The following is a 21786-nucleotide window of genomic DNA, read 5'->3' as shown; positions in this document are numbered from 1 at the left end:
CTCTCTTTTCTGGCATATATTCCCATGTTTATAGAAAATGGCTGAGAAAATGGTTAGAGAGAGACCAGGACAGAACCTCTCTGAGGGGAGTGAGAATTTAAAACAAAGTAGAAGTCTTTCGATTACCTTGTTCTACACATCCCTATCCGCAGAGTGAAAGTCCTGTATTTTTTTCCTGTTTTTGCCCAATCAACAAAGATGTGCTTTGGAAAGCAGGTGATTTGGAAGATAGTTATTAAGAATTAATTCTGGATGAAAAAGTTACAGAGATCTGTTGTATACAATGTGCATGTAGCTAAATCTACTGTACTATACACTTTAAAATGGTTAAGATGGTAAATTTTATATGTTTTTTACCATAATTAAATAAAAAAGAGTTAATTCTGCATTAGAGTGTATTTTTAAATCAATCAACAAATATTTGAGTGTCTATTATGTACCAAATATCTTGTTGCGGTGCAGGATACCAGGAAATATAATTGGTGGTTTCAGTTCTCAAGGAACTAAGAAGCTATCAAGTTGGAGAAAAAAGTTAAGTATGCATGAAAATGTACAATCTCAGGCAATGTAATGATACCAAATGAGGAGAAGAGACACAAATTCTTATAGGAGTTTAGAAAAAGCAGGAATCTGACTACAGTGATAGAAATATTTGCTAGGTACTTAAAGGGCTTTCAAAGCACTTTGACATATATTTTCCAAATTGACCCAGATCTAGGAGACATTATCTCCATTTAACAGATGAGGAAACAAAGGCTCAGAGGTCGTAATTTTTCCAAGTTCACAAGGCAGAACTGGGAACTAGACTCATGTCTTCCAGTTCTTACTCCTAGTGGGATTTATTTAAGTTGGCACTGAAGTTTTGCTGCCAGAAAGTTTTGAGGGTTACAGCAGAATCCAAATGTGCCAGGGACACTATGGTTATGTATTAGCTAGAATTATGATTATTCTCTCCTCGCTGTCATCCTGCCAAAGAGCATCAAGTAACTTTTAATACAAAATAAGGGATTATTTTTTTCTTGCTAGTTACTGCATAGAGAAACTCAAGTCAAACTGCAATTGAATGAGGACTAACATGCAAGACTTTAATTTCACCACTGTATACACACAGCCATTTAGCCAACTGCAGTCCCATGACAGACATTCCTTACTCATCATGTCTGACATCATTCTTTAAAGTCATAATACATATGGTACAGGTCTGATCTGACCCAGGTGTGACAGAAAGGAAAACTAACACAGAGAGCAGAATAAAGTCAGTGAATTCAAATTTAAAAGCAGTTATCCGGGCTAAGACCATATGACTTACACACATTTTTAAAACCACATCCTGCTAGTTCAGTGGACTGACTTCTCCCCAGAAAGTGCAGAGGAGCATTAGGTCTGTTCATACAATAACCCTATCTGATTGCCTAGGGTCAAGCTACTGTTTATCTCTGTCAGACACAACCCATATCCTGAACAGAGCCCATATCCTAAAACCTGCGTTTTTCACCAATTACTTCAGGGCAATACAGGATCTGACGTTATTTCTACATAATCACCTAAACAAGAAAAATACTCTAATTTTTTGTTTTTTAAATATTAGGTAAAAGTAAACGCAAAGACACAGTGGTCAAGAGCTTTGCTTTTCATTTTCCTTCTCGTTGAGTGCTCAACATTTTGCAAAAGAAGGGCAGTGCTGCCCTCTACTGCAGGATGTTGCAATGTTCACAGTACACTTCTACATCCACGCATCACCCCGCACTCCACCCCAGACATGTTGGGTAGAGGAAGACAATCTATTACAAGGTTTTACACTACCCCTTTAGGAGCTGTTTAAAAGAAATGTGTTCTTGGAAAATACATTGAATTTGTTTCCTTCATTATCTCTTCATCTACCTTCCTCTTGTATCAAAGCATAGGACTTTTAGGACATGACCTACCAACAAAAAAAAGGATATTACAACTTGGGGGGAAAAAAGATTAAGACATTGCTCTAGAGGTAAGAGGTTGTGTTTTGATGCATTTAGGGAGAAACGGGGCAAGGGGAGGAAACTTTCTTCTGACTTTAAGGTCTGTAGCCTTCTGGTCTGTCATTTGGTGCGTTCTCATCAGCTTTTAGCTAGGGTGATTTATTTCCTTCTCTGTATTTCTCTGACTGGAGATGACAGTCACCTGGGCATGTTAAGAGAGTAGTGGAATAGGGTGTCTAAAACACTCTCTACTCTTCAGAAAAAGATAATATAGAAATACTAAGGGCTATTATTAATATAGCTACATTTTAATTAATTATTAAATGTCTTGTTACCTTTAAATTGCTTTGAGATTTTACAGATCTCTACAAAGATTCCTTGAAGGGTTGAAGATATTAAGAATTATGTTGTTTTCTTTTCCATTAAAAAAAATTTCAGAGTACATGCCCTCAAGAGGCCACGGCAGACAGACTTTAAAGACAGTCTAACCATTACCTTATAGTTACCCAGGAACTAAATTGTAATCTTCATGATAATAATTTCTACAACTGTGTTAAATTCATGTGTGTGTGTGTGTGTGTGTGTGTGTGTGTGTGTGTGTGTGTGTGTGTATCAACACCAAGAAAAACATCTTTTTTCCCCCAACTTACAGATAAGAATACTAAAACTCAGACATATTAATTTACTCAAACTTTCAAAACTAGTAAGAGGCAAAACCAGAATTTGATTTCAGAATTTGATCGAAAGCCTAGGTATTGTTCTACTATGCAGCTGATCAACGAACAAACTAAACAAATCTCAAAGGCACATGCTTGTAAACAACATCTGTGATGATGACAATGATGATAGTTAACATACTGAGTACTTACTAAGTGTCCAGTACAATTCAAAGCATTTTAGAGTCAATCATTTAATAACATTAAGTCATTTAATCCTCACAGCAACCCCATGAGGTAGAAATATTATCTCCATGTTATAAGTAAGGAAACTGAGGTATACAGACGAAATCTAGTCCCAGAGGCCACGCTTTTAACCATTATGCTACACTGCTTCTTAAGTAAAGTACAAAAATTATATAGCACAACAATTTCTAAATGGTGCCCTGGAACTTAGTTCTATTAATAAGTAGATAAAACCCATCCATAGTTGTCAGTCCTGTTGATATGTTATACAAAGGCCTCAGCAGCTTTAAAAAAAGTTCTGCCCATGTAGGTGCCTAGTTTAGAACTAACATTAGACCTTGTCCACCGCAGGCCTCACTAGACATGCCCTTCTACGAAACAGGAAACAGCAAGAGACCTTCACTTGGTCCAATCCATGTATGCAGGTGGGGAGACAAGTCATACATAAGGGAGGGAGGAGAGAAGTGAGGGAAGAGATGCAAGGGGAGATGGTTCCACCAAGGCACAGCCAGGAAACAAGTCAGTTAAGCTGAAGGGAGTGGTTGATAAGCGATCACTTTCCTTAGCAAGAGTAAACTCAATCCAATCAGAAGCCAGCACCAGCTTAGGGGCTCTACTCTTACTTTCTTGCCCACGATTTGGTCACACAGTGACTATCAAACAGATCTCCTCTAACAGCTTTGGTTTTTTTAAATTTTTATTGGAGTATAGTTGATTTACAATGTTGTGTTAGTTTCAGTTGTACAGCAAAGTGACAGCTTTGGTTTTTTTTTTTTTTTTTTTTTTTTTTTTTTGCGGTACGCGGGCCTCTCACTGTTGTGGCCTCTCCCGTTGCGGAGCACAGGCTCCGGACATGCAGGCTCAGCGGCCATGGCTCACGGGCCCAGCCGCTCCGCGGCATATGGGATCCTCCCGGACCGGGGCACAAACCCGTGTCCCCTGCATCGGCAGGCGGACTCTCAACCACTGCGCCACCAGGGAAGCCCCAGCTTTGGTTTTTAAAGAAACTTTTGTTCAATGCACAACTCAGCTTCTAAATAATATCCTACCCTTAGTGACAACATATACCCAAATATAACCATTCCAAAGCGCTTTGTGCTTAAGTACAAAGTGTGATAAACTCCTCCCTCCCTTGTTGCTAAGCATAGACCTTCTGGGTATCAGCGGCAAGATCAAGTACAATAAGCAGGTGTGGATTTGCTTAGGGGTCCATGCAGTGCCCGCTACTGCCCTGGCCTGCCTCTTATGCTATGCGGCAGTGCTGCCTAGCCCCAAAGGCTTCAGATTTCCAAGCGAGTATATTCTAAAGGAATTCATTCCCGATCAAGCTGTTGCTATGTGGTTCCTACTTCCTCCCTTCCAATTCTTTTGGGAAAAAAAAAAAAAAAAGGCAGAAGGGACATGGTAGGGACAGATAGTCATAATGAAGTCAGGAGCCAGGGGAATACCTGCCCCTTTTCCTTCTGATCCTTACTGCCCTTTCCCTGGACACTCACTTTACCCGGCTGCCTACTAGTCTGGGCAATGTTTGCCTCTCAAGAATCTTTTGCTTGAATTATCCATTCAGCAGGGTGGCTGTCTTGCATCCATTCTAAGTCCAAGTGTTAAAATTAGTGATGGCCTGGAAAGCATTTTGTTTACTTCAATACAGGCATTTTGCTTAGAGGGGCAGGCTGCAGGGCTCAAGATAGAAGGCTACTGAACTTAAAGTAATCTCGAAGAAACATATTCCCGAGGAAAAAAGTTTGAGACTTGCATCCCACATAATATGCAATCCCTTTCCCCAACACCCAGTAACTGTTTGCCCCTTTCTAAAATTCAGAACAGATAATTATGGGGACATGAAGAAAAACTGCATATGGTACTTTCTATGCCCCTGTCAGCACTGACTTGGTTATGGGGCTGCTTAGGTTGCCAATAAATATTTATTTGGACTTAGCTAAGTTGATAATGTTTAGGTAATTTAGGGTTGTTTTTCCCCCAGGGAATGACGTAAGGCGTGACCATGACATTGTTGGCTAACGCTGTGAAGATCATACTTTTAAATCAAACTTTGGTAAGGCTGGGCTATATAACATCTCACTCAGCAGTTGCCCTTTGCCTCTGCTTATGGAAGCACCTAAAGTTCATTGTCATTTCACCTTCAGTGTTGAACTCACAATCTTAGAGGAAAGTGTTGTTAATGAAACACTGTTGACAGTTATCTTTAAAACCAGAGGCTGTTTCTGAAAAGAAGCAAATGATACAAAGGTTGGCAGGTGTTGCACAAAGGACTTTTGGCTTATGTTTGTTACTTTGAATGAGATTCTTTTTGAGATTTGTCATATTATCCAATGAACAGAGGATAAGGTATTGCTTTTTTCTGAACCAACAGAACTGACTCCTCCTGCCACCATTTATTGAATACTTACTAAGTGCAAGAAACTAAGGGAGACTAATACAGGGTTAATATCTCTAGCCAAAGGAAGTTTACCATCTACAAGGGGTGTGCATCTGTGCAATGATGACAATAGCTAACATTTAGGGAGTGCTTACTATATGCAACTAAACACTTCATATGTATTAACTCACATAATCCCCACAACGACCCTAAGAAAAGTACTATTATCTCCACTTTATGGAGCAGGAACAGAGAGGTTAAGTAACTTGTCTAGCCCTGACCAAGTTAGTAAGTGGTGGCATTAGAATATAAACCTAGGTAGTCTGGCTCCAGAACTAGGTTCTTAACTGGGCATTTTGGTCATTTTCCACAATTGTAATATTGCCAACAAGGGTCAGAAGCACAGGAAAGAGAGAGGGATTTTAACCAGAGTGAGGGTTAAGGCAAAGCTTTAGGGAGGAGGCATTTGCTCTGGATCTTGAAGGTCAACAGATGGAGAGAGGGACTGGGGAGGAAGGAATAGCCTGACTAAAAGAAGAGACAGTCTGAATACCAGCCAGCTGACGACAGCAAGATCTGGTTGAGTGCCTGCGTGGGAGAAAAGCTGGAGGGGGAGGCCGCGCCCAGATCCGTAAGGTCCGTGAGGACCAAGCTCTCTCGGTAAGGAAAGGGGAGCAAAAGCTTCAAACTGTAAGAGCGGCAGAAAGGAATTCCTGGACACTTCCTCTTTTAGTAGGATGGCCCCCTGTCTGAAACCAACGCAGGTGGCCCACCCACATTTCTCTCAGGGGGAAACAGCCGGCCGAGATGGTCAAGGTCGTCCGCGCGGGCTCCGGAGCTGCGCGTCCTGGCCGAGGACTCACTACCCGTGCGCAGAGGCGGATTTGGCTGCCAGCCCGAGCCGGGCCAGACTGGGTCAGGAACGTGCGCACTCCCGGGCCTGGCAGGGAGAACAACAGCTCCACGGGTACCGGAAGGGCGGTTCTCCAGCTACCTGCCGCCAGCCACCTCCCGCCAGCCACCTCCCGCCAGCTACCTCCAGCTTGTCTCCGGGCGCCTGAAGGTCGAGAAAGCTGCCTCCGCGTACGCCGCTCGTCTCCTCCCCTCAGAGACCCAAGGAACAACGGCTTCAGCGATAGGAGCACGCTCTGCCAATCAACTCTATCCCCGCCCCGTCCCAGCCGGCGTACGTTGCATTGGTTTCATCAATACCGGCCTCCGATAAGATTCTCTTCTTGGATTGGCTAATACCATCCTGTTCCTTTTGCGGCAGAAACTCGCTATTGGTTAACTGCGTTGCCAAGTTCCGGACGCGGCTCGACCATTGGAGGCCGCGGGCCCGCCCCTGTCGGCTAGGTGAAGGTGAGAGTCTCCTCCAGTCGCGGCGGTTGGACCGGACCGAGCGGCTTCAAGCGCAGAGTGGAAGCTTTCGGCCGACTCCAGCTTTCTAGCTATGGCGCCTCCATCAATCTTTGCCGAGGTTCCTCAGGCCCAGCCGGTCCTTGTCTTTAAGCTCACTGCTGACTTCCGGGAGGATCCGGACCCTCGCAAGGTCAACCTGGGAGTGGGAGGTAAGGATGCAGTGCCCAGGAGTGTGAGCAGCCTGGGAGTGGAGCGGGCCTAACCCTGGCTGTGGGGACCGTAGGAGATAACCAGGTCCAGCTTAGCTCCGTCGGAGAGGAGGAAAGATCCATGAGGCTTAGTTCAACCTGCCCATTTTACAGATGGGCATATGGAGTCCCTGGAAAAGGGAGATGTATCAGTGTACACACAGAAAAGGTGTAGCAGTCAGGGCACAAACTCAGTTTTTCCGATTCCGCATTGTGTGTTCTTTATTCTGCATCCTTTCGCCTCTTAAGAAATGGGGCGGCCAGGGATTGAAAGGAGAGGGATAAAAATAGGAAGTCTTATAGGCTTGGAGTCCTGGCTGCTGGGGAATGGAAAAAGGAGAACTCTTAGCCCTAGGGAGCTCTGGTCTGGGTCGGTAAATGTTTGAGGTATCAATCAGGTAGTTTACCAAGCCTTGTGCGGGGAAGACTGAGTCTTGGTTTTGGCCCCAAGGAGATTAAAATCAGCAGGTGTTAAGTGATGTAATAGAGATCTAAAATGCTTCTGAGACAGGTTAGTGCTCCCTGGGGATCTGGGAAGAATGTTCTGGCTCTCACAGATGTGGTGGGAATGGTAGAAATGGTGGTAGAGATGGTAGAAAAGAGAGGAAAGAGTGTGGACAGTAGAAGCTCACTTTCCACACATCCTTGTCATCATTTCTTGCTTGTATTTCTTGGACAGCTCAGAGCATGGGCCTCAGTTTTTCCTACTGCCTAGAAAAAGATTTGGACTGAAATGCCTCTGAAATTCCTTTAACTCTTATCTTAATCTTATCTGGTGAATTTGTTATTTCTGTCACTGTCATTTGGATGTTTGAAGCCACACCAACACTTACTCAACCACATAGAAAGATGAGCCAGGGAGAAGAGAATGAATAGGACAATGTTCTGTGCTAGGGAACAGACTTAGAGCAGAAGGACTAGAAATTTCTGAAAGAGAAAATTGAACTGTTTTGTAGCAGAGAAGCAGTGGCGAGAAGGAGGTGCAGAATCAGGTGTCCCACAGTGACAGTGTCTGTACATAGAACCTGTTAAAGTCTTCACCAAGGAATATGCAGGAGGGGTGAGGAAAAAGCCATTAGAAAGTGATGGTTTGGGCTTCCCTGGTGGCGCAGTGGTTGAGAGTCCACCTGCCGATGCAGGGGACACAGGTTCCTGCCCCGGTCCGGGAAGATCCCACATGCCGCAGAGCAGCTGGGCCCTTGAGCCATGGCCGCTGAGCCTGTGCGTCCGGAGCCTGTGCTCCACAACGGGAGGGGCCACAACAGTGAGAGGCCCGCGTACCGCAAAAAAAAAAAAAAAAAAAGTGATGGTTTGTTGAACCTGGGTAATGGGTACATGGGCATCCATTATATTATTCTCACAACTTTTGTGTATGTTTGAAATTTTCCATAATAAAGCATAAAAAAGTCAATTCAGAATACATAGTTTCACCCACAGAGGGAAAGTGATGTTTTTAGCGGGCAGCAAAGTGGAAGTAATATTGAAAGATTGCCTTGAATTGAATTGGAATGAGCACTATTCAAGCTCTTAATTTAAAACCAATCCAAAACCTCCAAGTATTTCTTTAGGGACTGATATATCGTGAAGAACTAGTATTGATATTAAACCAAATACATGTTTTTAAAACCTTAGGTTTCATTGGCTCAATTACCCTTGAACTATCTTACAGGATTTTGGTGAGGATTAAATGCATTTAAAGTGCTTAGAACAGTCTCTGGCACATAAGTAGGAGTTATGTAAGTATTAGCTGTTACTGTAGTTGTTTTGGCATTTCTTTGCATAAAAGATATTGAATAAAAATTTTCAGCTCAAGAACTGCAAAATGAAATAATTTCTGACATTTGTTCAGAAATAAATTGCTAATGCATAGAAAAAGCACCCTGCCAGCCGAGGCCAGAAGTGATTGGCTCAGAAGCATATTCTGCAGCCCGGATAGTGGTCAATTCAACTGTGAAAGTGCCTTTGTCATGTTTTCCTGGAACCGAGGAATTCTTTCTCTTAACTACAAGCAAATGATTTATGCAGTTAATTGCATTTAGTGCTTAGGATGACTCTGGAGGGTTGTTTATTACTATTACTGTTTTAGAGGTAAGAAAGCTGAAGCCCAGATTGATGAAGCATTTTGGTCGAGATCACATGGCTGTAGTTGGTAGAGCTGGGATTCTAGGCCACATTTCTCAGATCCCTAGGTCTCTGCCCCCTTCTCTATTGGGCACCTTCAGGTGGTCCAGAGGGAGCCAGTGTATGGTAGTGGAACAGCCAGGAGACCTGGGTACAGGCCCAGGCCTGCGGTCCAGTGATGTGACCTTGGGAGTGTTATTTACATCCCCGGACCCAGTCTGTTAAATGAGGAGCCAGAACGGAATGACCTCTCTCTAAAATTATACTCTAAGGTTCACTAACATGTTACATGACTGTAGTATAGAATAATAATGTTACTGGCTTCATCAGATGACTGAGAATTAAATGAATAATTATGTGTGTGAAATATAAATGAAAAGTGTTGTATAAATGTTATTTTTGATGACCACTGTGACCCGTCTTTTTTGTGGATGGCAGGTGCTCAGATAAAGGTCTCATTAAAGTATAGTAGAATAAGAAGTCTCTTTACGGCTTTTGTATGTCCTAGCTCTATTTATACACATCCAGAAGTATATCCTTTGTGAAGGAAATGTATTGATAATTAATCTCTGACTTTGGTGAAGATGCCCTTTTTTTTTTTCTAAGTTAAGATAAAGCTTAATGGAAGTAACCAGCTCAAGTTCTAATGATGTTGGACATTTAGAACAAACTGCAACTATAATCTCATTAGCTCATTCCTACTTGCAGATAGTTTCCCCAGAGATTTTCTTCTTGCTGTGACTATTTGCATAATTTACATATACTTAAACAGAGCAGAGCATCACATTTTTCACTGTTAAATATGATGCTCTTCAAGTTGACTGTTTTAGTGCTTCGAAAAGTTTCAGACAAGTGACTTTAGGGGCAGGGGAGATATGAGTTCATTCAGCCTGATGCAGCCTGAAGCAGGACATTTCTACATAGACTCCAGTCTGTTCATCATGTAAACTTAGCTTTCTTTTGTTCCAGGTAGACTGTGCTTGCTTTCATATTTGTTGTTGTTTTTAATATGGGTTCTTAGCATCTTCAAATAAAGTTGTGGGAGAGACGTGCTGTATCAGGTGTTTCTGAGTACCCCCGGTCCTCTCCGCAGGACCCTAGTTGGAGAAGGGCCTTAAAGAGGCATATGTGCATGGGCTGTTGGGTAGGGATGGATGGGGGAAGTGGAGATCTTAGGAGGAGGAGGAGGGTGATGGTTTGATCATCTAATTCTCCGTGTTCTTCTGGAAATCGAGACTCACCTGCAACCTGTGTGACTCCTCTAAAAGAGCTGGTCCTCAGGGAGAAGGGTGTGGTGTGTGGAGCTGAGGGGCATGCTGGTAGGTAGAAAGGCCCCTTGCACAGTCAGTCCTCTGGGACCTGCTGGCTTCAGGCTTTCCCTAGACATCTCTTGCTCTTTAGAAAAAGCACAGGGATCCATGAACTTAATATTAATAGTATGACAGCCTGACTCTTACAGTTCTTGTGATCTTGGGCGAACTTTTCTGGCCTCAGTTTGCAGATCCCGAAAATAGAGATCATAATATCTATTTTGTGAGTTGTTATAAGAATTAAATGAAAGTAAAAAAAATGTGAAGTATTTAGCACAGTGCCCTGTATGTAGTAAGTATTCAGTAACTCCTTGTTATTACCATGGCTTCAGCCACTGTCCATGTCTATAATTACGAAATCTTTCTTTCCATCCTGGACTTCTTCCCTGGATGCCAGACCCATATTCGCTACAGTTTGCTGGACACGTTGTACAACCACTTCAGATTCAACGTGTTTAAAACAATGCATGGATTCCACCTTCCCCTCAATCTTTTCTTTTTTCTTCTGCTTTGCTCTATATCTTGGTTGCCCTCTCCCCTGCCCCACCCCCACTAGTCTTTATCCAGACTAGAGAGAGACTTTGGAGGTTGTCGGTGACCCTTTCATCAGTCCCATGTATATTTATTTGGTCACTAGGTTCTGTCTTTTTTACCTCATAAATTTATTTTGAATGTCTCCCCTTTTGTTTATCCCCGCGGCCGCTGCCGCTGCTGTGATTCAAGATTTCACTATTTCCTTCGTGGATTATTGCAGCAGCCTCCTGACTTCACTGTCTGCTTCTGTCCTCCTTCCAGTTTATTTTCCATCATGTCACTCAAATGATTCTGTTAAAATGTACAGCTGTCCATGTCACTCTCTTGCTTAAATGCTTTCAGTGGTTTCCCCATTGAGACAAAGTTCCTTAGAAGAGACCCCAAGACTCCCTGAGCCATTCCTTGCTGTTTCTCCATGGATCTTACCTCCGAGCCATGAAAATGCAGATCCTCAAGAACCTCATCTCTTCAAGCCTCTGGGGCCTTGCACAAGTGTTCCCTCTGTCTGGAAAGTCCTTTTTCCTGTCTTTTAAACTCTTATTCATCTTTTATACTTCATCTTCCCTGCTCACTTACAGGAGAACTAAGGACTCTATGCTCTATGTTTCCTGGAGGGAGGCCAAGACAGTATCTTGTTTTATCTTACCCATCTCTGTGTAGCTACTTCTAGCCAGTACCTGGTTCATGGTACTGGGTGAGATAATGAAAGAATGAATGAGAAACTCATGGGTCCAACAAAACAGGAATAAAACCCCTCTGGGAGAGCAGGAATAGTGGTTGTTGGTAATGCTTAACCTCATTGCTCCAAACGCCCAAGAGTAACTGCAGTTCTCCTTCAGTAGGGCAGTGAGACAAGGCATTGGGAATAAATATAGAATTGAATCTGGGGGAAACTGGGCAGTGAAGAAGGAAGCAGAGGTGTGAATTGGCCATTTTCTCTTTTGTCACAATATGGACACAATGCCTCCCTGCCTCCAGTCCTATCACAGGATTTTTTAGAGTTGCACAGAGTATACATTACTGGTAAGAACAGTGGTACTATGGCTTTATCTTTCATATTTTATTTATTTATAATACATGATTTACAAATGACATATCATAAATATATGTAGCATAATTATATATTAACCATCCAAACACAGATGGGAAGCATAATAGAACTAGTTTTTCTACAAACACCCATATTCTTGTACATCTAAACAGTATCCCCTCTGTGTAGTGTAGTCCATATATACTGCTATTGCTCAAAGTTTTCCGAAAACCCTCTTTTGGAATGGCCTTCAAAGCATGTTAGACCCATGTAGGAGGCCATCTTTTTATAGCTGTTCTCCATTAATATTATTCAGTCCATTCACCCACCTACTTTGCTGGACATAATACAAGTACCATTTTCAAAAATTAAATTTACTTTCAAAGGACAAAGATTTGGCATCATTAAGGATATTCAAAATAATGAGATGTCTCCTCTAAAAACAATTCCAAGAGAAGAATTCCAAGAATATTTTGAACAATGGTAGCATTGTGATCATAGATGGGGTGATCTACTTCAGGGAAAACGATTACTTGGGAGTCATTATTTTGGTATCTCTTTGAAAAACCAGACCAAATCTCAACTGATAAAGTAGACTTTTTGAACTTGTTGAGAGGGAGGGAATTTGGTGGGCCAGGGGGTCTAATGTGAGTGATATGACAGTATTGTGAGTCAGATTCATCTACCCAGAGACTGGTTGTTGGTTAGTGGCTGTCAGTCTGGAACTCTCTCCACATTTTTATTCCTAGCTTGATGTGCTTTTCAAATTTGCATATGACACATTCCTGGAAGGTAGGGTTAGTTGATGGAGTAGAAGACAGATGCAAAATCAAAATATCTTATAAAGTCTTATTTGTTGTCTGACTTTTGATCTAGTAATTTTACATCTAGAAAAAGTTTTCCTAAGGAAGCACTCATGAATGTGTAAAGTATAAGAACATTAATTACAATGTTTATTTTAGCAAATAGTCAAAAGCAACACAAATAGTTAATAAATTATACATAGAAAGGAATATTGTCTAGCCACTAAAATTGTGTTGTAAATGGCTCATATATATGAAAAATGCCCAGTTGCATCCACGATAAGAGAAATGCAAATTTAAACTACCCTGAGATAGCATTTGGACTCTTAAATTGGCAAAAATTCACTCAGTGGCTGTGGCTGTGGGGAAGCAGACACTCTTGTACATTGATGGCAGTGATGTACACTGATAACACTCCTGCCCTATGGCACAGATGTACACTGATAACACCCCTGCCCTATGGCAGCGATGTACACTGATAACAGCCCTATAAAAAAGGCAATGTGGATATATCTGTCAAAACTACAAATACACAAAGTATGCTTAAAAGTAATATATTTGCATTTAAACTTTTCATTGATTGCCACCAGTATTCTTCCAATCAGTTGTTTTAACCATATGTGTCCTACAACCATGTGTTGTAAAATGAAAATCAGTTGAAAGTAGTAAACTAATGTATACCCTCAAAAACAACAACAAAATTACACATACACGTACTTCTCAACCTACTCTTCCATTTTCAACCCTGCCTCTTACAGCTATATTTACATACATGTAAGATGACATATGTACAAGGTTCACTGAAGTATTATTTTCTAATAGCCAAAGATTAGAAACAACTCAAATGTCCATCAACAGGAGACTCACAAAACAAATTATAGTACATTTATCAGTTACGCAGCTCTAAAAAGAACAAAGACAGTCTGTGTGCACAGACTTAAATAGTTAATGATGATGAAAGATATTCATAATATATATTTAATAAGTGGAAAAAAGCATGTTGAAAATTCTATATAAAAATGACACAATTGATAAAAGAATATACTCATGTAAAATAAAGTTTAAAAGGCTGTACACCAAAATTTTCATACTCCTTATCTCTGAGTGCTGGAATTACATGTTAATCATAATGTTTATTATTTTCCTTCTGGGCTTTTCTAAATTTTCTACAGTCAACATGTGTTGTTCAGTAAACAGTATCAACCACCCTAAAAAAGTGATTTAAAAAAAAAAGTTAGGGATTAATGTTGAGCAGAAATCAACAAGATAAAGAAGAATTACTTTAAAAATTTGTTTCACTGTCACTTGCCAAAGTATAGGCTTATTGGAGACCTAAACAGTTGAGCAGAAGCAAATCCCTGTCAGGAATCCTGCTCAGAGAAGTCATTGGCTTGGATGCAAGCCAGAGCAGCTGCCCTCTCAAGCTATAATCTCAAAATGATTATAGGGTAGTATAGGAAAAAAATCAGTGACAGGATAACTCAAAGTAGACTAAAAATACGTTTAGCATAGAAGAAATGCTTAGAAATTTGCTGTAATCAAGATTAAAAATTATGAAACAGGTAAACTTAGATCCATAAAAGTGTGAAGCAGAGGAAGTGAGTGGTAGGAACAGTCAAAATGGTAAACACTGACGTCAAAAAACAGCAAGAGGACAAAGATGTGTTTAAACTTGTTGTTCGATGATTGTGTAACCAGTTGTGGGACTCTTCAGTTACAGGTGTTTCCTCGCCATTTGTCTCATTTCTGTTCTTACAGGACAAGAGGAGGAGGTGGGCCTCCCTCCATCCTCCTCTCTCTCCATGTTTATGTTTGAAGGTGCAGCGTTCATGTGAAGTAGCACCGAACCCTTTTCTTGGGGAGATGCAGAAGGAAGGCGATTACTGGGCCAGTGGTCGTAGAGACCTCAGTGCCCTAGTGATATTGACATAGCATTTGTAAGGTATTTTTAATTTGCGGAGTGCTTTTGCGTGCACTCTCTCACTCGATCAGGCTGTTTGATGTCCCAGTTTTATTTCAGCATTCTACTTTTTGGAGGTCACATATTTAAGAACTATAATTTCCGTAAGGATAGGAAACTGTCCTTCTGCCTTCCCAGCACCTAGCCCGGTGCCTGGCCCAAAGCAGGCAGTCAGTAAGTGAATGAACTTTAATTTCCCTCACAGTTCTGTTTGGATTGGAAGGTGGTAGAACTCTCCCTGTTCACAGCTCCGAATTCTTCCTTGGACGAAGCGTAAGACTCCTCCATTTTATGTCTCTTTCCCGTGTCCCAGCTTATCGCACGGATGATAGCCAGCCCTGGGTTTTGCCAGTCGTGAGGAAGGTGGAGCAGAGGATTGCTAATGACAGCAGTGTAAACCACGAGTACCTGCCCATCCTGGGCCTGGCAGAGTTCCGGACCCGTGCTTCCCACCTGGCCCTTGGGGATGACAGCCCAGCTCTGCAGGAGAAGCGGGTGAGTTTTGGGTGAGGATCTATTTTTTTCTAGAAACTGTGAGGGTAAAAAGTGGTTAAAAATTAGGTGTTATGTCTATTGAACTGTCAGTGAATAAGGGTTTAAATAGTGTGACCTCAGGGACTTGATAGCACGAATAACATGCTTTTGTATAAAGCACAACTTCTTCAGTTGTTCACTTTTGCCCAAGAGATGATTGGATTTCAGCTGCTGGGTTTGAAGCAGTCAATGGAAGTGCCAGCCAAGGAAATTTAATGGAATGATCAAGAGATTAGGGTCTGGACCCAGCTCTGCCACTACTTTTGACCAAAGGCAGGTCATTTGCCCCTCTAGCCCCTATGTCTCATCTATATGTTAGGAAAAGACTAGTTTATGGTTCATGGTCCCATAAGGAGCATTTGCATAGGGGATCATTCAAGGGGCCTCTGAACTCCCTGAAATTTTAGGCAGAATTCTGTGTGTATGTGTATTTCTGGAGAGAAAGTTCATAACTTTTATCAGATTTTCTGAAGGAACCTATGGCCCCCGAAAGTCCAAGAGCCACTAGTCTAGATGCTCTCTGAAGATCCTGCCAGTTCTAATATTTGATTCTTCTAGCCTTGATCTCAGCTTCTCTTCATTTAAATGCTTCCTGGTATGTAGTCTATGTATAACTAGAGATACATGGAAGAGAAATGCATTTGGGGAGAGTCTGTACGTGGCAGAAAGTGGTGTGATAGAGATTATCAGTGTTGTAGGAATTCAGAGAGACTGACAAAGGCTGGAAATGGGACTTGAGCTGAACCTTGGGGAATGAGGCCAGGACACTGGTTCTCAACTGTGACTGTATCACCTGGGAGGTTTTAAAAACATTCTGATGGCTGGATCCCATACCAGACCTGTTAAATCAAAATCTTGGAGGGTACCACCTTTCTCTGCCCTTTTATTACCTTTCCCTACAATTCCCTTCCCTTCATGGGTATTTTTTAAAAGCTCCCCATGTGACTGCAAAGTACAGCCAAGGTTGAGAACCGCAAAGTACAGAGGAAGAAAAAGGAGGGGTATTTGTTTGGAGCAGTAGGAGTCCAGGGACAGAGGTTGGAGGTGAGCAGGTCTAGGTTGTAAAGAGACCTACCTACCTGATATGGGCTGGGAACATGCTGGATAGATCAGGGAGGCTGATTTTGGCAGCCAGGGCAGGGGAAGCCCCTTGAAGTTTTGCGCAGAGAAGTTACCCAATAAGAGTGTTTGAAGAAGATAAACCTGGCTGGATGAGTAGGAAAGGGAAGAGCTCAGGTTTTTGCAATAGTCCGATTAGGTATTGTGCAATTTAAACCAACTTCCCTTATTGCTCTGCTAGGCAGTGTCAGCCCCGCTGAGCAGCCTTCATGCAGGTACAGCCTTCATGCACGAAAGAGACCACATCTTGGAGTCACTGATTTATTTCCATGCTGTTACCCAGATGCCGTGATAAGCAGAGTGGGCAGGGTAAAATGAAGGCTGCACACAGGCACATTCTTATGTATATCAGGAGACCTGGAGGCTCTGCGTGAAGGTCTTGGAACTCAGATCAATATGGAAGGAATATGGGTAGAAATGGTAGACTTTAGAGATTATGGGTGACATTGGGAAGTTGCTCTGAAAATCTAGGGTTTCCACTGAGGGAGAGAGAGAGTCCTGATGAAGTTTGAAAATGGGGAACTTTGGCGACTGGAGGTGATCTTCTGAGACGTTGTTGATAAATTAGTTGGAATTCCATTGCTGACAAATGAAAACAGAGGTTCTGTGTTGGGGAGCTTCTTCCTCTAAGACTATACATTTCTTATATGATGCTTATTAACTATGTTGGCAGATAGATGCTTGTTCCTCTGCCCAGGAACAAAATGCTCTGTTCCCCATTTTGATCGCTTAATACTGAGGCTTGGGGCTATTGCTTGTGGCATAGAGCCCTTCCTCTTAGTCTAGTTCATCCTGTGTTATGTTTTTGATCATAGAACAAATTTAAATGGCAGTCTGTAAATATTTGAAGATTTTTACTTTTTACTTTTTGTGTGTGTGTGTGTAATGGTTTAGGATACCCTCTTGGCATCTACAACACCCTGGGTACCAGTTGATACTGAGCTCTGAGCACTTGCTCTTTCCCTGGACCATCCCCAGGTGACTATCTTAGCTCAGCCCACCATCATCTCATTTGGATTCTTATAATAGCCTCTTGCCCCTAGTCTCTTCCCCATTCTAGTACATTCTGCACAGTGCAGCTAGAATGATCTTCCTCAGCAAAAAAAAAAAAAAGAGCTAATTGTGTCACCTGCTTCCCCTCTCACAGACACACAGTAGCTCTTCCATTATCTACAGGGTAAAATGCAGACTCTGACCCGGGCATGCAGCGTGTTTTATAGCCAGGTGTCATCCTGTTCTTGCAGTTACTCTTGCTCCCATCCTCTGAGGGGCCTGCCATCCTAAGAGCCTGCTGTTTTCTAGACCTTCCGAGCCTTGCCATGACTTGGCACCTTTGCCTCAGCTGTTCCTTCTGCTAGGAATGCCCCCTTCACTTCTCTGACTCCCCAGTCCCCACCTCCAAGTCCTTCAAGGCCTGAGCAAGGGTCACTTCCATGCTGAATCCTGAGCTCTCTCAGGCAGAGCTAGTTGTTGGAGTGCTCTGAGTCATCACAGGACTGTGCATCGCTTGGGAAAAGCAGTACTTACTGTGTTTAATGTACAATTTTGTAAGCCTGTCCCTCCCACAAGACCCTAGGTTCCTCCAGGGCAGGGGTGATGGCTTATTTACTTACTTAAAAAAATTTGTGTGTGTGTGTGTGTGTGTGTGTGTATGGTGTGAAGTATGGTTCTTTTATTTATTTATTTATTTGGTTGTGCTGGGTCTTAGTTGCGGCCCATGGGCTCCTTAGTTGTGGCACGTGAACTCTTAGCTGCGGCATGCATGTGAGATCTAGTTCCCTGACCAGGGATCAAACCTGGGCCCCCTGTACCGGGAGCACGGGGTCCTATCCACTGTGCCACCAGGGAAGTCCCAATGGTTTACTTATTTACCTCATGAATCTTCAGCGTTTAGCTCCTAGCCTGGCACCTCAGAGATCTCAGATGTTTTAATTCACTCATTCATTCAGTCAGCAGATGTGTGCTCACCACTAGGCACTGCTCTAGATGCTGGAGCACAGTGGTGACCAAAACCACTGCCCGGCTTACAGTTTTGTTGTGAGAAACCGACAGTAAACATAATAAATAGGAACATTATATAGTTTTTTGAAAGATGATAAATGCTACAAAAACAGAGGAGAGGAAGGCATATTAGGAGTGCTGAGGGTGGGAGTGAGAGTGGATACAGTTTTAACTAGGGTGGTCATGGTAGAAACAGAAATGACATTTGAGCCAAAACTTGAAGGAGGTGAGGCATGAATGAAAGAATGAACCAGAAAACAAACAGTAATCATGTCCTCTCTTAGATTTTTCTTCTCAAGATTTTACATTACCAGGTCCATCAGCCATTTTGAGGAGACCTGTTTTCTAGACTCGTCACTGCCGCCCTCTGCTTTTCCATCTTCAGATCTTAGAATCCAGACCAAATGTCAAATTGTCATCTCCTGCCTGGTAACATTTCAGCTTCTGAAATTACTGAGCCACTGCAGGTAGGAGGGCTTGTGGCGCATGAGATGGTGTCCCAGTTTCCTGCTCGGACCGTTGCCTCTGGGAGACTTGGGGCTTTCTCTGTGGCTCTCACCTTGTCAACACTGTCTTCTTCTTCATCTAGTTCAGCCCATGTTTCTTTAGTGCCACATGCCAGATACCACATGAATTGCTAGGAGCACCCAGATCAATGCATCATAGCCTTGGCCACAAGCAGCTCCTAAATAGCTCTCCTGCTCCTCACAGGGAAGTCATTACATCAGCAAATTGTGATCTCGGACAAGTGTTCTAGAGCCCAGCAGGGATTCCTTCAGGCAATTCATGGCTAAATTGGGAATACAGATTGCTGGCATAGCTTTCTGCCAAGTCTTACTGGATTTCTCTTGTTCTGGATACTCCTGTTTAGCCACCCAGGTCCAGTTGCCTGGCTCCCTTTGAAGTTTGTATTTAGTTCCTTTGCTATTATGATTTTTTTCCTTCATCCCAAATACAGGATTTTCTTGAGCTTTACAGCTATTTGCCAAAAATCAGTTCAGAGAATGACCGAATTGACATATTATTGATTCACCAAAAATTCGTTTCCACTAGTTGCTGATATAGTTTAGAGCCATCTGTGTTTCACTGAAGCCATCTAGTGTACAATATATTTTTAGAGGGAATGATAATTTCTTGGGAATTTAATATGTCAAGTGTCATATACATCATGAATATCAAGAATTAGTTACAGGGGCTTCCCTGGTGGCGCAGTGGTTGAAAGTCCGCCTGCTGATGCAGGGGACACGGGTTCGTGCCCTGCTCTGGGAAGATCCCACATGCCGCAGAGCGGCTAGGCCTGTGAGCCATGGCCACTGAGCCTGCGCGTTCCGGAGCCTGTGCTCCGCGACGGGAGAGGCCACAACAGTGAGAGGCCCGCGTACTGCAAAAAATAAAAATAAAAAAATAAAGAATTAGTTACTGTTAGTGAAGTGGGTTTATCTCTTCCAAACACATTTCCAATCTAGTCTACTGACTTTGTGACTTCTTTTAGTTAATGACTTTGCTTTTTGGAGTGGGAGAGAAAGGGTGGGGTTGAAAGCTGAGCACAGGAGAGGGCAGACAACAGAAGCAAGAAGAACTACAATCCTGCAGCCTGTGGAACAAAAACAACATTCACAGAAAGATAGACAAGATGAAAAGGCAGAGGGCTATGTACCAGATGAAGGGACAAGATAAAACCCCAGAAAAACAACTAAATGAAATGGAGATAGCAATCTTCCAGAAAAAGAATTCAGAATAATAATAGTGAAGATGATCCAGGGCCTCGGAAAAAGAATGGAGGCAAAGATCAAGAAGATGCAAGAAATGTTTAACAAAGACCTAGAAGAATTAATGAACAAATAAACAGAGATGAACAATACAATAACTGAAATGAAAACTACACTAGAAGGAATCAATAGCAGAATAACTGAGGTAGAAGAACGGATAAGTGACCTGGAAGAGAGAATGGTGAAATTCACTGCTGCATAACAAAATAAAGTAAAAAGAATGAAAAGAAATAAAGACAGCCTAAGAGACCTCTGGGACAACATTAAACGCAACAACATTCGCCTTATAGGGGTTCCAGAAGGAGAAGAGAGATAGAAAAAGGACCAGAGGAAATATTTGAAGAGATTATAGTCGAAAACTTCCCTAACGTGGGAAAGGAAGTAGCCACCCAAGTCCAGGAAGCACAGAGAGTCCCATACCGGATACACCCAAGTAGAAACATGCCGAGACACATAGTAATCAAATTGGCAAAAATTAAAGACAAAGAAAAATTAATAAGAGCAGCAAGGGAAAAACGACAAATAACATACAAGGGAACTCCCATAAGGTTAACAGCTGATTTCTCAGCAGAAACTCTACAAGCCAGAAGGGAGTGGCATGATATACTTAAAGTGATGAAAGGGAAGAACCTACAACCAAGATTACTCTACCCAGCAAGGATCTCATTCAGATTCGATGGAGAAATCAAAAGCTTTACAGACAAGCAAAAGGTAAGAGGATTCAGTACCACCAAAACAGTACTACAACAAATGCTAAAGGAACTTCTCTAAGTGGGAAACACAAGAGAAGAAAAGGACCTACAAAAACAAACCCAAAACAATTAAGAAAATGGTCATAGGAACACACATATTGATAATTACCCTAAATGTGAATGGATTAAATGCTCCAACCAAAAGACACAGGCTTGCTGAATGGATACAAACACAAGACCCATATATATGCTGTCTACAAGAGACCCACTTCAGACCTAGGGACACATACAGACTGAAAGTGAGGGGATGGAAAAAGATATTCCATGGAAATGGAAATAAAAGAAAGCTGGAGTAGCAATACTCATATCAGATAAAATAGACTTTAAAATAAAGAATGTTACAAGAGACAAGGAAGGACACTACATATTGATCAGGGGATCCAAGAAGAAGAAATAACAATTATTAATATATATGCACCCAACGTAGGAGCACCTCAATACATAAGGCAAATGCTAACAACTATACAAGAGGAAATCGACAGTAACACGATAATAGTGGGGGGCTTTAACACCTCACTTACACCAATGGACAGATCATCCAAAATGAAAATAAATAAGGAAACAGAAACTTTAAATGAAACAATAGACCAGAGATATTTATAGGACATTCCATCCAAAAAGAGCAGATTACACTTTCTATTCAAGTGTGCACGGAACATTCTCCAGGATAGATCACATTTGGGTTGCAAATCAAGCCAAGTAAATTTAAGAAAATTGAAATCATATCAAGTATCTTTTCTGATCACAGCGCTATGAGATTAGAAATGAATTGCAAGGAAAAAAACACAAACACATGGAGGCTAAACAATATGCTACTAACTAACCAAGATATCACTGAAGAAATCAAAGAGGAAATCAAAAAATACCTAGAGACAAATGACAATGAAAACACGACGATCCAAAACCTATGGGATGCAGCAAAAGCAGTTTTAAGAGGGAATTTTATAGCTATACAAGCCTACCTCAAGAAACAAGAAAAATCTCAAATAAACAATCTACCTTACAC

At 42.0% G+C, this 21786-nt stretch overlaps 2 protein-coding genes across 7 annotated transcripts in view; one reads left to right on the top strand and one right to left on the bottom strand.

Moving 5' to 3' along the window:
* Window positions 1-6376, bottom strand: part of NKX2-3 (NK2 homeobox 3) — an 80130-nt gene extending 73754 nt beyond the window's left edge. For 2 of the 6 annotated variants that reach the window (XR_009536077.1, XR_009536071.1), the window contains exon 1: window positions 6246-6356. The gene's annotated coding sequence lies outside the window, so the exon portion shown is untranslated. Of the gene's footprint in view, window positions 1-6014; window positions 6203-6231 lie in introns of those variants that run through there. The other 4 variants (XR_009536079.1, XR_009536070.1, XR_009536076.1 and 1 more) reach the window with 4 other exon arrangements.
* Window positions 6377-6584: 208 nt separating this feature from the next.
* The window catches only part of GOT1 (glutamic-oxaloacetic transaminase 1), a 29544-nt gene continuing 14342 nt past the window's right edge, over window positions 6585-21786 (top strand). Inside the window, exons 1-2 of the mRNA XM_060126136.1 lie at window positions 6585-6808; window positions 14919-15100. Of these exons, the coding sequence (XP_059982119.1) occupies window positions 6691-6808; window positions 14919-15100 (300 nt within the window). The 5' untranslated portion in view covers window positions 6585-6690. The remainder of the gene's footprint in view (window positions 6809-14918; window positions 15101-21786) is intronic.

The sequence above is a fragment of the Lagenorhynchus albirostris genome, chromosome 16 (genome assembly GCF_949774975.1).
Source record: "Lagenorhynchus albirostris chromosome 16, mLagAlb1.1, whole genome shotgun sequence".
In the NCBI taxonomy this organism is placed as follows: Eukaryota; Metazoa; Chordata; class Mammalia; order Artiodactyla; family Delphinidae; genus Lagenorhynchus; species Lagenorhynchus albirostris.
The sequence above is the reverse complement of the archived record's forward strand: the minus strand, read 5'-3'. Positions and strand labels throughout refer to the sequence as shown.